Source organism: Equus przewalskii, chromosome 19 (assembly GCF_037783145.1).
Source record: "Equus przewalskii isolate Varuska chromosome 19, EquPr2, whole genome shotgun sequence".
Lineage (NCBI taxonomy): Eukaryota > Metazoa > Chordata > Mammalia > Perissodactyla > Equidae > Equus > Equus przewalskii.
In genome coordinates, this window is record NC_091849.1 from 62478028 (window position 1) to 62491863 (window position 13836).

The window sequence follows — 13836 nt, forward strand, 5'->3', positions numbered from 1 at the left end:
GGGTTTTAAACATTTGGGAAAGAATTTTGACACCAGATCTTCCTGAATGAGGGATCCCCTGCTTCTGATAAGAGTGCACCTTTCAAGTTCTGGTTGTGTCCTGGCCCTTGGGTTCTGTGGGGAGGTGGATCTTTAGTCCCGAGGCCGTTTCAGGTCACAATTTCTTCTTCTACACATGCTCTGGGGAGGTGACTTGGCAGTTTTTCTTAAAGACAATCCTCAGTCACTTTGTTGATAAGAGATGGGGTCCCTGGAACTGGCTCCAAATGGGCCAGCCATTACAACTCCACGTGACTCCAGCTTCCAGGATGGAGCCTGTTTCAGAACTGCAGGTGAATGACCACCCCTCCCCACGCCCTCCCAAGGAAGAAACAGTCCGCCCAGTCACTTCTATTTCTGAGCTTCTGACGTTGCGCCAGCAGCGGCAGAGCCAAGAACCACGCGAGGCCGCCTCCCCGCCAGACGTCTTCCCGGACGTCTTTCCGGAAGCCCTCGGCCACAGTCACGTGACACACCGGGGGAGTTCCCAGAGGGCAGCGCGCGACGCCCTTCCGGAAGCCCCGCGGCCAGGGCCTCGCGCGGACAAGCCGGCTTCCGGGAAGCCCGGCGCATGCGCGCGGCGGCGGGGGCCCCTTCCTGCGGCGCCCGGAAGTCGAGGCCCCGCCCTCCAGCCCTCCCCTCCCGCCGGCCGGGAGGTGCGTGCGGGCGGGCGGGCGGCCGGCGAGGGGGCGGGACACGTCGGCGCTGCCACCACCGCGCCGCTTCCTGGGCTGCGTCCCCGCGTCGGTCCCGCGGCGCCGCGCGTCCCGGCCCGGCTGCTGCCCGCGTTCGCCGCCGGGCCAGTCGCCCGCCGCCGCCGTGATGGCGACGCGCTCCTGCCGGGAGAAGGCGCAGAAGCTGAACGAGCAGCACCAGCTGATCCTGTCCCGGCTGCTGCGGGAGGAGGACAACAAGTACTGCGCCGACTGCGAGGCCAAAGGTGCGGGCGCCGCCGCGACCTTCGGGCCCGCGGGGGCGGGCGGCTACCCCCCGGCGCCCGCCGGGCCTCGCCCTCGCCCTCGCCCTCGCCGGATGCAGGGATGCAGGGATGGAGGGATGCGGGCCGCGGGGGCGGGCTCCCCACTTCTCCCAGCGCCCCGGCCCGCCTCGGCTCCCGCGGGCTCCCCTCGGGGCTCCGGCCGCCGCCTCCCGCAGAGCCGGCCGGGTCGCTGGGCTGGGTCGGAGTTTGACCGAGTGGGCGGTTGGGAGGGGGCTTCAGGCTGGCTTGGGGCCGGGTGTCAGCCGGAGCGACGGGAGCCTCGCGTCCGGACCAGCTGGGTGCGGGGGATGTGTGGACGCGGGTCGGTGTGGCCGTGCCCGGTGAGGGCGCGTTTCAGAGGTTCGGAATCGAAAGAACCCTAATTTTAGTTTGTTCGGTTGCAGGGCTTCTGCCCCAGCCTCGGAAATAGAGGCGCTATTTTTAGCCTATATGTTTTGGGTTTGGAGATCTGATTTATATTTAATGTCTTGTAAGTAATCTCACGGGACAGATGTTTCAGGTTTTTAAGAACCAGTCTCTCATATGGTTAGGAAGAGATCTTGCTCATTTGTGAGTTAGTTTATTTGGTGAGAAATAGGTAGGTCTCCGAAGCAGGACTCAGTCAGTCTTTGGGAATGTCATTTAAGATTTCTGCCTTATTTGATCTATTGAAGCTTTACTGTTCTTCCTCAATGCTATATAAATGAGTCACGTTTCAGTAGGCTGGCGATGTTGGATTAGAGTAAGCCACACAACATCAGCAAATTACTAAGATGCCAGAGCAGGTACTGGAGTCGGGGAAGGTCGTGTGGGAATCCTGGAACTAGACCGTTTTATGAAGGCCTTTTGAGTATCATGGTAACTTTATTGAGCCAGTCTTATATTTATTCTGTGTAACCTTTCAGGTGCTGAGTTAAAAATGCCTGAGTATTTGTTTACCTGGTATTGATTATGTGTGTGGTTTTTTGGGGGGAATACTGTTCTGTATTGAGGCCCATTTGCTCGCTCAATAAACACTGAAAAACAGGCCCTTAAAAGACCAGAAAAAGATAGGTGCTGAAGTTATAGAGTATGCATTTTGAGTAATAAGTAACATGGCCAAATAGAGATGCTAGTATATAGTAAATGTCTTTATTAAAAATTGAATATAACAGTTTCAGTCATTATCTCCCTTTAGGTATAGAAATCATTGAAAAATAATTTTTGTTCAAATTTCTTTCCCCTAAAATGGTACCTTATAAAATCAGATTTCTCAATAAAGCTTCCTAAAGTAATTTATGAGTTTTTTAAAAGTTATTATTTACCACATGTTAACATTTTCATTCACCTTTTTTAAGATGGGGGAAGGAGAATCATGTATTTCTCAAATGAGGACCAACATTTTATTTCTTCTGCCCTGAGGAGTAGGGAGCATTAGTTTAGCTCACTGTTTGTACTGCCACTGAGGTCGATAGATATGTGTTGAATAGATGTCTGTTTTATTTTGGTTTTGTTTGGTCTTTTGTTTGTGAGTTGTTTGCTTTTGAGAAGTGGAGGAGGTGGGAGAGAAGAGAAGAGTGTTCAGAGTTTGAGGGTGCAAGGTGAGGGGCATGAACTCCACAGTTAGGATTTATGAAGATGGTTATTTTTTCCTTGTTCTGCTAAGTCTGGAATGTTACAATGATCTAAATTATTTAACTACTTTATCTTGATCTTTCAGGAAAAAAATATCACAGTTAAGGCCACTTACTGGTTTCATTAGACTTGCTTTCGTAGTTATAATAATGGAAATTTGACATGATTGGGCAATTGATAGAATTAAATATATTTTGTAAAGTTTTTGAGTGTTGGTATGGTTCAATCCTATTATCGAGCTCTCTTAGTAGAATTCTTGGCTTCTTACATGATTTTGGGTCTGTTATATATGCCAGATGACATAATAAATGTAGTTAGTGAAATTCTGATTAAATTTACTTTTGAAAAACATGCTAAGGGGCTCATTCTACAGCTCAGTTATTATGAATTCCATACTGTATATATGTATTGATGTTTTCTTCACTGTCTTGTAAACTACATCAAGCTTTTCATGTATTTTGAAACTATTTCCTAGCTGATTCAATTTTCTTTCTTTCAAAGAATGCTTCCCCCTCTTTGAGAGCCCGTACCAGAACTGAAGTCTAGGGTTAGTGATTACCCCGTTGTGTTGACTTATAATAGTTAGCAGAGGTGTGTCAGTGGGATTTTGACATTTTCTTACTGAGTCACCAGTGTGTGTTTTCTGAGGTGACTGTTTAGGAAGTAGGGAAGGAGAAAAGGATGGCATAGGTGCCAGTGTCCTGCTCTCCATCCTCCTCCTACCAAATCTGTTGAGCGACTGGAGAATAGGGCAGGCAGATGGAGCTGCCCTTCCTCTCCCTGGCCTCGATCATGACTCTGAGTTTTAAACCAGTTCTGTTGGTTGTTAGTTGGTGGCACTTTATGGAGCAGTGAGGATTGAGGGCCCTTTGCCAACTTAAAGTTTAGTTTTTGCTGTTTAAAGTTTCATCCACTGTTAATACTGGCTTTGATTCTGAACACACATAAGTTGCCATGAAAATGTGTCTCTTGCCTGATAAGTTTTGGGGTAGTCGGAAGCATGAGGTTTTTGAACCCTAGAGATGGTCTTGTTCCACCTGTCTGATATTGAGAGGTTAAGCTCCTCGTCCACATGAAACACTCATTTCTTCATTCCGCAGCGCTTGACTTGAGGGGACATGTTAAGCACTGTGTTGGACTATGAGGCTAAAACAATTTGTTTAGTTGGGGCTGCATTTTTGCAAATGAATAATCCCACAACGTCGCACTGAGTGTTATAATAGTGGTTGTAAGAAGTACCTGCTTCTCCACTGGTTCTGGGCAGCTGTCTCCCTTTCATCCTCGCATTTGTCTGTCAGTGGTCTTCACGCTTCCTAGACTGCTGCCTCCAGGCCTTTGCACGTGGTGTTCCTTCTGCCTGGGAAGCTCTCTAACAGTTTTTTGTCTGATCAGTTTTGTCTGTCTTCCAGTTTTTGCTTAAATGTCTCTTCAAGGGAAATGATTCTCCCTGCTCCTTCCAGATTAGGTTAGACTTGCATTTATACACATACGATGCACCCTGAATCTTTTAGTACACTTACCACAATTGCAATTAAACGCTGTTTGGGTTTTTACTAGGTAATCTATAGTTCTGTTGGATTATAGCTGTAAGAGAAAAGAGACCTCGTCTGTCTCGTTCTGGCTTGTACCCCCGGCCCTCCGCACAGTGTGTGACATGTGGTAGGTAAATGTAACTCAGCAAATGTCTTTTGAATGAGTGGATGTGAGTGAGCACAGAGCCAAGGGCAGGCAACGGGTTTTGTGGAAGTGAGTGCACATGTGGGCATGTGGAGTGACCCTGTTGGGAAAGATTCACAGGAGTGTGGTTCGAGCTGGGTTCTGAGGGTGGAGTGGGTTTTCACCAGATGGACAAGGAATCCAAGGACACACACAGTCAGCTGCATGCACAAGGCACAGGTATATGAAAGAACATACGAGGTTTCCAGGTGGCCCTTTTTGATAAGCTTTCTTTAAGCACGATCAGATTTGGTGGTGGCAAGTCAGAGGAAGACCTGGAATGGTGAGAGATGGCAGGAAGTCACCTAGTTATGACAGCAGTCCAAGCAAGAGTGTAAGAGGACCTGACCTCACTTGATGTCATGATGTCACAAATCAGGGTGCAGGGCGAGAATCAGAACCCTGTAGCTATTTTAAGGAATAGGGTGCTTACCACATCATTAAAGGGCCTAGAGGAGCAAAATCAGGGAGCCACTTCTGGACTTCTGGTTTCAAGGCCGTGCACTACTGCCACTGCTCCCACTGCCACTGCTCCCATTGCCACCGCTGCCATGGCTGCTTCTCCCCCATAGGGCTGGGGCGCTCGCGGGGGAGCCAGGTTTGCTGCAACCGTTCAGTGCCCATTAGACGTTCTGTCACTTGCCTTACTGTAGGAAGATGGCCCTTGTCGCTCTTGTGCCTTCCGCGTGCAAATGGTTGGCAGACCTGTGCCTAACAGCTGGCCTTCAAGGGAGCCTTTTAGCTTGCTGACATCTTCAGGAAGTAGAAGAATGAGAGGTGGTTGTGAGACCCAGTCCAGGAGTCCTCTGCAGGTGGAGAACTTCATGAAGTGTTCACTCTTTAAGTGTTCTTGTATAAACCTGTTTCAGAGTAGCTCCTACTAAAAGGTAAAGTTCACCTTGAGGCTCTGGAATTTGTGACGACGTTGGTGCTTGCAGGTCTGTGATTATAATTCGTCAGAAGAGACCTGCCAGTCTGAAAGTTCTCCCCGGTGCTAAACTTCAGTGTGATGGCTCTGTTGTGATTCTGCTGATCTTGAGGTTTTCCCTGATCATTGGGCGCAGGGCCCTGGTGTTGGAGCCGGTGGAAGTGTTTAAAGCTTGGACTGTGTGTCATCCCGCTCCTTTTTTCCCTCTCGATTGTTCTTTGTCTTTTTTTTTAAGATTTTATTTTTCTCCCCAAAGACCTCTGGTACATAGTTGTATATTTTAGTTGAGAGTCCTTCTAGTTAAGGCACGTGGGACGCCACCTCAGCATGGCCTGACGAGCGGTGCCATGTCCGTGCCCAGGATCCGAACCGGCAACACCCTAGGCCCTGAAGCGGAGCGCGTGAACTTAACCACTCGGCCATGGAGCTGGCCCCCTTCTTTGTCTTTTTTTTAAGATTAAAATATTCTTTCATCACTAGATTTCATTAATTAAGGAAACCTGTGTCTCTAATTATTGCCGTAAAAGATATATTTAACCCCTACTGACCTTTGAGGACTTAAACCCATGCTCTCTTTAAGGCAAAGTCAAATATTCAGCATTCTAATTATGTACTTTCTAAACTGAAGCCTTTTCCTACTGCTGCTGCTACTACCACTTCTAGTCTTTTCACTGCATAGAATCAACTCATTTTTCTTTCCTTTTCTCAATAGAAGATAAACTTGGTGACCTTTTTGTTTAAGTTGTAATTATTATCAAAAATGTTGACTGCCTTACATTCTGACCACTGTAAAGAGTTGATTTAACAGACCTGTGATTCAGTAGGTAAATCAGTATTTCCTGGGCACTACAAAGATTAAATATCATGTCAGATACTGTTGTGTGTGCTAAGAAGTTTTGGGTGTGGTTCACAAACGACTTAGAGATCTCAGTACACATGAAACAACGATGGTTTGCAGTCTAACCTATGGGTAGACTCTAGATTCGTTAAAAGCTTAGTGATGGGAGAACTCACTGTGACTTGGAGAAGGTACAACTGTAGGGTTGAAAGTTCAAAACAGAACAGAACAAATAGTAACATTGCGTATATGCATATGCCTGTAAGTTAGTGATGCTTTCTTCCTGCAGGCCCTGTTGTGAGCACTTTACATGTGTTCATTCATTTCGTCTTCAAAACAACCTTTTGAGGTAGGTAGTATTATTATCCTGTGTCACAAAGGAGGAAATGCCACCCAACAAATGAGGCACACAGAGATTAATGAGCCTTCCCAAGGTTACCTAGCTAGAAAGTGGTAGGGCCAGGAACTTTTTCATTAGAAGACTAATTTTATTTATTTATTTATTTATTGGTGAGGAGGACTGGCCCTGAGCTAACATCCGTGCCAGTCTTTCTCTATTTTGTAAGTGGGATGCCACCACAGCGTGGCTTGATGAGCGCTATGTAGGTCTACGCCTGGGATCTGAAGCCATGAAGCCCAGGCCGCTGAAGCGCAGCACATGAACTTAACCACTATGCCACCAGGCTGGCCCCAAAAGAAAAAAAATTTTGATGGCTGCACTATTTCAGGCACTTTTTCTAGAAGCAGGGAGCAGGTAGATGAGGTCTATGCTCTAAAGGATCTCCTGCTCTGTTGGATCTACCATCTGTTGGAAGGAGGCCTGATTCACAAGGTTGGCCCTTGGCTGGCATCAGGAACCTGGATTTGGGGAGGGTCTCACCACCCTTAGTGATAAGCGTCAGTCACTATGCCTAAACTGTACAAGCAGTGTGGTTTATGCTGAACACCTGCTTTCCTTCTGGGAGTCTGGAATTTGCATATGTGCTAGGCACAGGTCCTGTGTGACTGCCTCCTGGTAAAAACCCTAGGTACTGAGTCTAATGAGCTTCCCTGGTTGGCAGCATTTCACACTTGTTGGAGCTCGTGGCTGGGAGAATTCAGTGTGTCAGTGCAACCCCACTGGAAGGGGACACCTGGACGTTTGTGGCTGTTTTCTCCTGGACTTCACTCCATGCCGCTCTCCCCTTTGTGGACTGTACTTGGCATCCTTGTACTGTAATAAGTGACAGCCATGAGGACACTGTCTGTGGAGTCTTGTGAGTCCTCTCAGCAAATTACTGAACCTGAGGGTGGTCTTGTGAGCCTCCCAGAACGATTGATAGTCGCGATTTTCATCCAGCATGTTGTGCAGGACGTGTCAGAGTCTCAGCGTCTCTCAGCTCTGGAGCCTAGCCTGCTAGCAAGGGTGCGGCCCAGGGGAGCAGGTCTGAGCATTAGAGGAAGCTCTGGCTTTCCTGGGTGGCATGGAGGTGGGGCTCTGGACTGTGGAGTCCACATTTGAGCCCCGGAGGTCTGGTTCTCGAGCTTGTGGTGTTAACCAGTGTTCGCCGGCGTGAAGTGAAACATGCTTTTGCAGTTGAAGTTTTGTGATAGAAGAGAGTGTTGTTGGGAAGACGTGGTCACCTCCCAGCGGAGTTCACATGTCTCTCCAGGAAATCGTTGCCCAGTGTGCTCAGTGTGCACGGTGTCTTTGTTTTAACTTGTGTCTCTGCATTTAATAGCAGAACCACTGTAGCTTCAAAATACTGGTAGAAACAAAATAGAGTTTTTTTTCTCATCACTAAACTTTATTCTACAAATTGATTGAATCTGTAGACATGTCCTTTAGTGTTTTTGTTTTTGTCTTCCATATTGCGTCTTTGTTTTCTATTTCTGCCGTTATGTCCTAAGGTCAGGTGCTGGTCACCTACCCTGGCTTTTGCTGTCATAGAAACAGTATGATAGAGTTGAAACAGCACTGGCCTGGGTGAGTTAGTAAAGCTAGATTTGAGTCCAAGCTTTGCCTCTGACTTGCTTGGTGACCTGTTGTCCCTGTCTTCATGGAGCCTTACTACAAAGATTGATTTCAGCTGTGACATGGTCTTTGTTCTTTTCTGAATCCCATGCCTCTTGTCACTTCTATGTCCGTATTTACTATTATTGTTAATTTTATTTATTTATTTATTTTTTGAGGAAGATTAGCCCTGAGCTAACATCCGCTGCCAATCCTCCTCTTTTGGCTAAGGAAGACTGGCCCTGAGCTAACATCCGTGCTTATCTTCCTCTGCTTTATATGTGGGACGCCTACCACAGCATGGCTTGCCAAGCAGTGTCATGTCCTTACCTGGGATCCGAACTGGCGAACCCCGGGCCACCAAAGCGGAATGTGCGAACTTAACCACTGCGCCATCAGGCCGGCCCTTGTTAATTTTTTAAAATTTCTGTTTTTGAGGGTTTATACTTTTGGGTTTTATTTAACTTTGAATCATCATCAAACCTTTATACTTTTTAAAGCTTTTCACTGATGACTTAGGTCTTGCTGCACAGATTTACCTGGTATTATCTTTAATTTGTCTCAAGCCATATCATGGAACTCACAGGAATATTCCTCACAGGTTAAGGAATCCTTTTGTTTGGAACTTTTCCACTTTAATACTGTCTTGGAGTGATGAGAGTCGAGTCAAGGAAACCACCACCTCTTCCAGTCAGCTTCTACGGCCCAAGACCCTTTTATTCATCAGTTTAAAGAAAAGACCTAGCAGTATGTTAAATTTTCGGTCACCATGTACATTTATCAATGTCAGTATTTTCTACCTAAGCTATTAGGTAGAATTATGTTAACTCTGAATGGCATTTAGCTATAGTACGATGTAGAAATGATTTTAAAAAATAAATCACTTAAAACAGAGCTTAGAAGATGCTGTTGGAAATTTGTGCTAATTTCGTGTTCACATATATTTTGAGTGGTGAATGTGAGGACTTTCAGAGTCCAAAGGGGAGAGTTTTAGAAGCTTTGTAGTAATCCTCCGTTCTCTGTGCCCCTCGGCCCCACTCAACAGGTTTGGTCTCCATTTCACAAGAGATCCAACTGATTGCTTTTCGGAGTGATTGATGGTAGACCTTCCGATGTCTGTCATTGATCTTTTGTAAAGAATGCATTTCAAGGACCAGTGATGAGCTCAGACCCAAACTTAAAAAGAAAATAAAGGAGATTTAAAAAATTCTGTGAGAAATCATATTTAGGATAGCTTTATCTTCCAGTATAAGAAAATTCATTAAAAATTATGGTTTAGTCTAGATGTTTTTTAGTTCATGCATTTCCACTCTTGAGAGTCGCTTTTGGCGTAGGGTGGTGATGGTGTCCAAGTGGTGCCAAAAAACTACAAGTATGTTTATTGAAGTGAAGTGATCATTACTGTTGTATTAACTTCCTATCACTGCTCTAATAAATTACCAAAACTTAGTGGCTGAAAACAACACAAGTTTATCATCTTACAGCTCTGTAGGTTAGAATCCAAAATGAGTCTTACTGAGCTTAAATCAAAGGTGTTCCTTCTGGAGGCACTAGGGGAGAATCTGGTCCCTTCTCTTTTTCCAGCTTCTGGAGGTCGCCTGTGATGTCTGCTTCATGGCTCCTCCTCCGTCTTCACATCTCTCTCTGCTTCCATCATTGCATCTCCTTCTCTGGCTCTTTTGAGGACCCTTGTCAGTACATTGGTTTTACCTGGATAATCCAGCATAATACCGTCTCAGTGTCCTTTACTTAAAATCACCCGTGAAGCCTCTTTTTTCGTAGAAGGTAACATATTTCCAGATTCCAGGGATTGGAACATGGACGTCTTTGGGGGCCATTACTCTGCTTATCACTAGTGGATTTGTGATAAAAATTGTATATTGAACCTAGATTTTTATAAGAAGTACTGCTTTGGATGTATTTAAGATGGCATAGGATGGTGAAGTGAATACAGTTTAAATTAGCCGTTCTCACAGATACTACTTTAAAAGTATCATACACATGCAAGAGTCATTTAACAAACTCTTTGCAACATGATCATTTATGTAGAAAATCCTTAGAAATTTACAAAAGAAGCTATTAGAACCAGTAATTGAGTTTATCAAGGTTGCAGGAATCAAGATAAATATAGAAAAAAAGAACTATACTAGCAACAAACGGTTGGAAGTTGAAATAAAAATTACCATTTACAGTAGTATGAAAATATAAAAACTTAGAGATAAATTTAACAAAATGCATGTGAGATTTGTACACCAAAAACTACCAAAGATTGCTGAGAGAAACTAAAGAATACCTAAAGAAATGCAGAGATATATCCTGTTTATGGATTAGAAGACTCTATCTTTATGTTACTTCTCTTGAAATGAATCTGTAGATTCAACATGATCCCAGTCAAAATCCCAGAAGACTTTTATGTAGAAACTGACAGGCTGATTCTGAAATTTATAAATAAATGCAAAAGACCCCCCCAAAAAATCTAAACAGTTTTGAAAAAGAACGTTGGAGTTCTTACACAGCCTGACTTCAACAGTTATTGTAAAGGTACTGTAATCAAGACAGTGTGTATTGGTGTAAGGAGAGTCATAGATCAGTGGAACAAAATAGGTAGTCAAGAGGGACTAGCCCCGTGGCCGAGTGGTTAAGTTTGCGCGCTCTGCTTCAGTGGCCCAAGGTTTCGCTGGTTCAGATCTTGGGTGCGGACATGGTACCACTCATCAGGCCGTGCTGGGGTGGCATTCCACAGAGCACAACCAGGGGCACTCACAACTGGAACATGCATCTTTGTACTGGGGGCTTTGGGAAGAAGAAGGAAAAAAAAAGATTGGCAGCAGTTGTTAGCTCAGGTGCCAACTTTAAAAAAAAGAAAAAAATAGATGGGGCATAATCAAGAAATCCACTCACATATAGGGTCAGTTAATTTTTAACAGAAGTGCCAAGGTAATTCAATAGGGAAAGGATAGTCTTTTCAGCAACAACAACAAAAGAATGTACTTTGACCCTTTCTTCACACCATGCACAAAAATTAACTTGAAATGGATTAAAAAAACTGACAGCTAGGGGCTGGCCCCGTGGCCGAGTGGTTAAGTTTGCGCGCTCCACTGCAGGCGGCCCAGTGTTTCGTCAGTTCGAATCCTGGGCGCGGACATGGCACTGCTCATCAAACCACGCTGAGGCAGCGTCCCACATGCCACAACTAGAAGGACCCACAACGAAGAATATACAACTATGTACTGGGGGGCTTTGGGGAGAAAAAGGAAAAAATAAAATCTTTAAAAAAAAACCTGGCAGCTAAAACCATAAAACTTCCAGAAGAAAATATAGGAAAAAAACCTCTGGGACCTTGCGTTTGGCAAAGATTTTTTGGATAGGACACAAAAACACAATCCAGAAAGATAAAATTGAGAAAATGGACTTCATCAAAATTAAAAATACTGCTTTTCAAAAGACAATGTTAAAAAAATGAAAAAGAAAACTGTAGACTGGGAGAAAACATTACATCTGATAAGGCCCTTCATTCAGAATATATAAAGAAGTATTGCAGCTTAAGACAAGATAAGACATGAGCTTGAGTGCTCATAGCAGGTTTATTCATCGTAGCCCAACGCTGGGCACAGTCCGCACGTCCATCACTTGGTCAGTGGATAAGCACACGGGTACATCCTGCTGTGGAATACGGCTTTGCAGGGTAAAGGAGCGTTCTTGTGATGCAGTCAGTAACATGGATGAGTCTTAGAATCCTTATGCTTAGTGCAGGAGTCCACGTACAAAAGACTACGTAACGTATGCTTCCAATTATATGGAGTTCTGGAAAGGGTAAAACTCATAGGAACAGGAAATAGATCAGCGGTTTCCAGGGGTTGGGGCTGAAGGTGGTGAGCTGCTTTTCAAAAGTAAAGCGATACATCGTTTTATTCATTTGGTGATATTAACAGTTGCTGTAGATTATATAGCAGTTTCTCAATTATTTTATTTGAATCTGCACAGCATGTACATTCCTATTTTCCTTTTCCATGAAAATAAATTTAATCATCTGAGTAAAGATTTTGCAAAAGTAAAACTCTTCTTGATCCTGACTTAAAGGATGAAGAATCCTTGATTGATGCCTTTTTTTTTTTTTTGCCAAGTCCATTAGAATACCAATAGGTACTTTAAAAACTTTATGGAAATCACTGGTTTAACTTTTTGTTTTCTTGGGGAGTTGTGTTATTCATTTACAGCTCTAAAGTTCCTTGTGGCATCTTTAGGACATCAGTTTTTTGATACCTCTAGGGTACGGGATTCTCTACTAGGCACTGTGATAATCTATAGGGATGCAATGTAAATACAGTCTATAGATAAGATTGTCATAATATCAGCCAAAAGAATACCACTGAAGTACTTTTAGTTATTACAAGGAGCTATACAACTTTTTGGTTCTATGATATTGGAATTTTTTGTTGTGAGACAAGTGGCCCACTTCTTAGGACTTGGACATCATTATTTGGGGGAAATTCAAATCATAATAAGGCAACCTGGGACCCTTTCACAGGGAGCCTTAAGTTTCTGATGTTCTCTTCCAGCTTAGTAAACTACTTAGGGCGAGACTGTGCCTACTTTTATCTTTTCCTGTTCCAGAAAGTTGTTAAGTAGGATCATATCATTAATCATGCATCTGCTGCAACTTCTTGAAATTTGTTGAAAAATTTAAAATTAATTTGTTACGTGTTTGTCCATATAAGGAAGTCCTCTGTCATCGATTTGAACATTTTCTCCTTTTAATGGCATTCTATTTTGCTGAGATGAGTTACTGCTCTATTAAGATGCCCTTTCAACATCTAGACTTTATAATCAAAGTGGGGCTTTCTCAAATTTATGTCTTCTCTTAGTTAATTCTTTCTTGTTGTTGACTAATATTCTGTTTTCAATGTCAACAAAGTGGCAGGTCTTTTTCCTGAGATTAGCTTGCACCAATCTAGGGTTCATGACAGTAGGACATGTATTTGAATAGGTAAATCAGGACAAAGTTGTGGATTACATTCAGTGGCAGACAGTGGAGCTTGGACTTGATGCAGTAGATAATAGGGCCTGCACCAACTTACCATCCGTTTGTCCGAAACTAAACTCTGCACACTGAATAAAACAAAGCAGAAAGATAAGTTTATTTCAGGGCTTCCGACTGGCAAGCCAGGAAACTCAAGGCTATAGGAGCAACGAGTTCTGAGTTGCTCACAGACTAAGCGATTTTATGGGATAAATGTGGAAGTTGTTTGGCTTTTCCAGCTGATTGGTTGCCTAGTGGTCATCTTTCTTATTTGGATCAGGATAGCTGAGTCAGGGGAAGGAGGGGTCCAGAGAGGGCGTGAACAGACTTGGCGTTGGGGATTAGCTGGTGTCCTCTGCTCGTTTCTGGGAAGAGCGTAAATTCCTGTAAGGTTAGGTTAAGTTTCCTCTATGTGCCTGTGTTGACATCGCCATTTTGTCTTGGACACAAGTGACTCCATTTTAGTTTTGTTCTGCACCCTCTAGTGTTGACAGTATGAAGTCACCTCTTACATAGGTGGTTGGATTTTAAAATCAGCTTTGGCTGGGCTTTAAAACCTGTTAAAGAATAGTATACATGATTTTTATATCTCTAACCCTGTATAATTATGAAAACTAAAATTTCAGCACCTCAGAATAGTTAGAGTTCATTAAAAGAAAGAAACAAAGGGAAGTTTCTATGTTTTACACTGTTCTACTTAAAGTTGGGT

General features: G+C 44.0%; 1 protein-coding gene across 5 annotated transcripts in view; it reads left to right on the top strand.

Moving 5' to 3' along the window:
* The first annotated feature begins 624 nt into the window (after nt 1-624).
* The window catches only part of SMAP1 (small ArfGAP 1), a 159291-nt gene continuing 146079 nt past the window's right edge, over nt 625-13836 (top strand). For 2 of the 5 annotated variants that reach the window (XM_070584887.1, XM_070584888.1), the window contains exon 1: nt 636-979. Coding sequence is in view for 3 of the 5 variants with exons in the window: in XM_070584886.1 (XP_070440987.1) it covers nt 862-979 (118 nt within the window). In the remaining 2 variants the exon portion in view is untranslated. Of the gene's footprint in view, nt 980-13836 lie in introns of all 5 variants that reach the window. The other 3 variants (XM_070584886.1, XM_070584885.1, XM_070584884.1) reach the window with 3 other exon arrangements.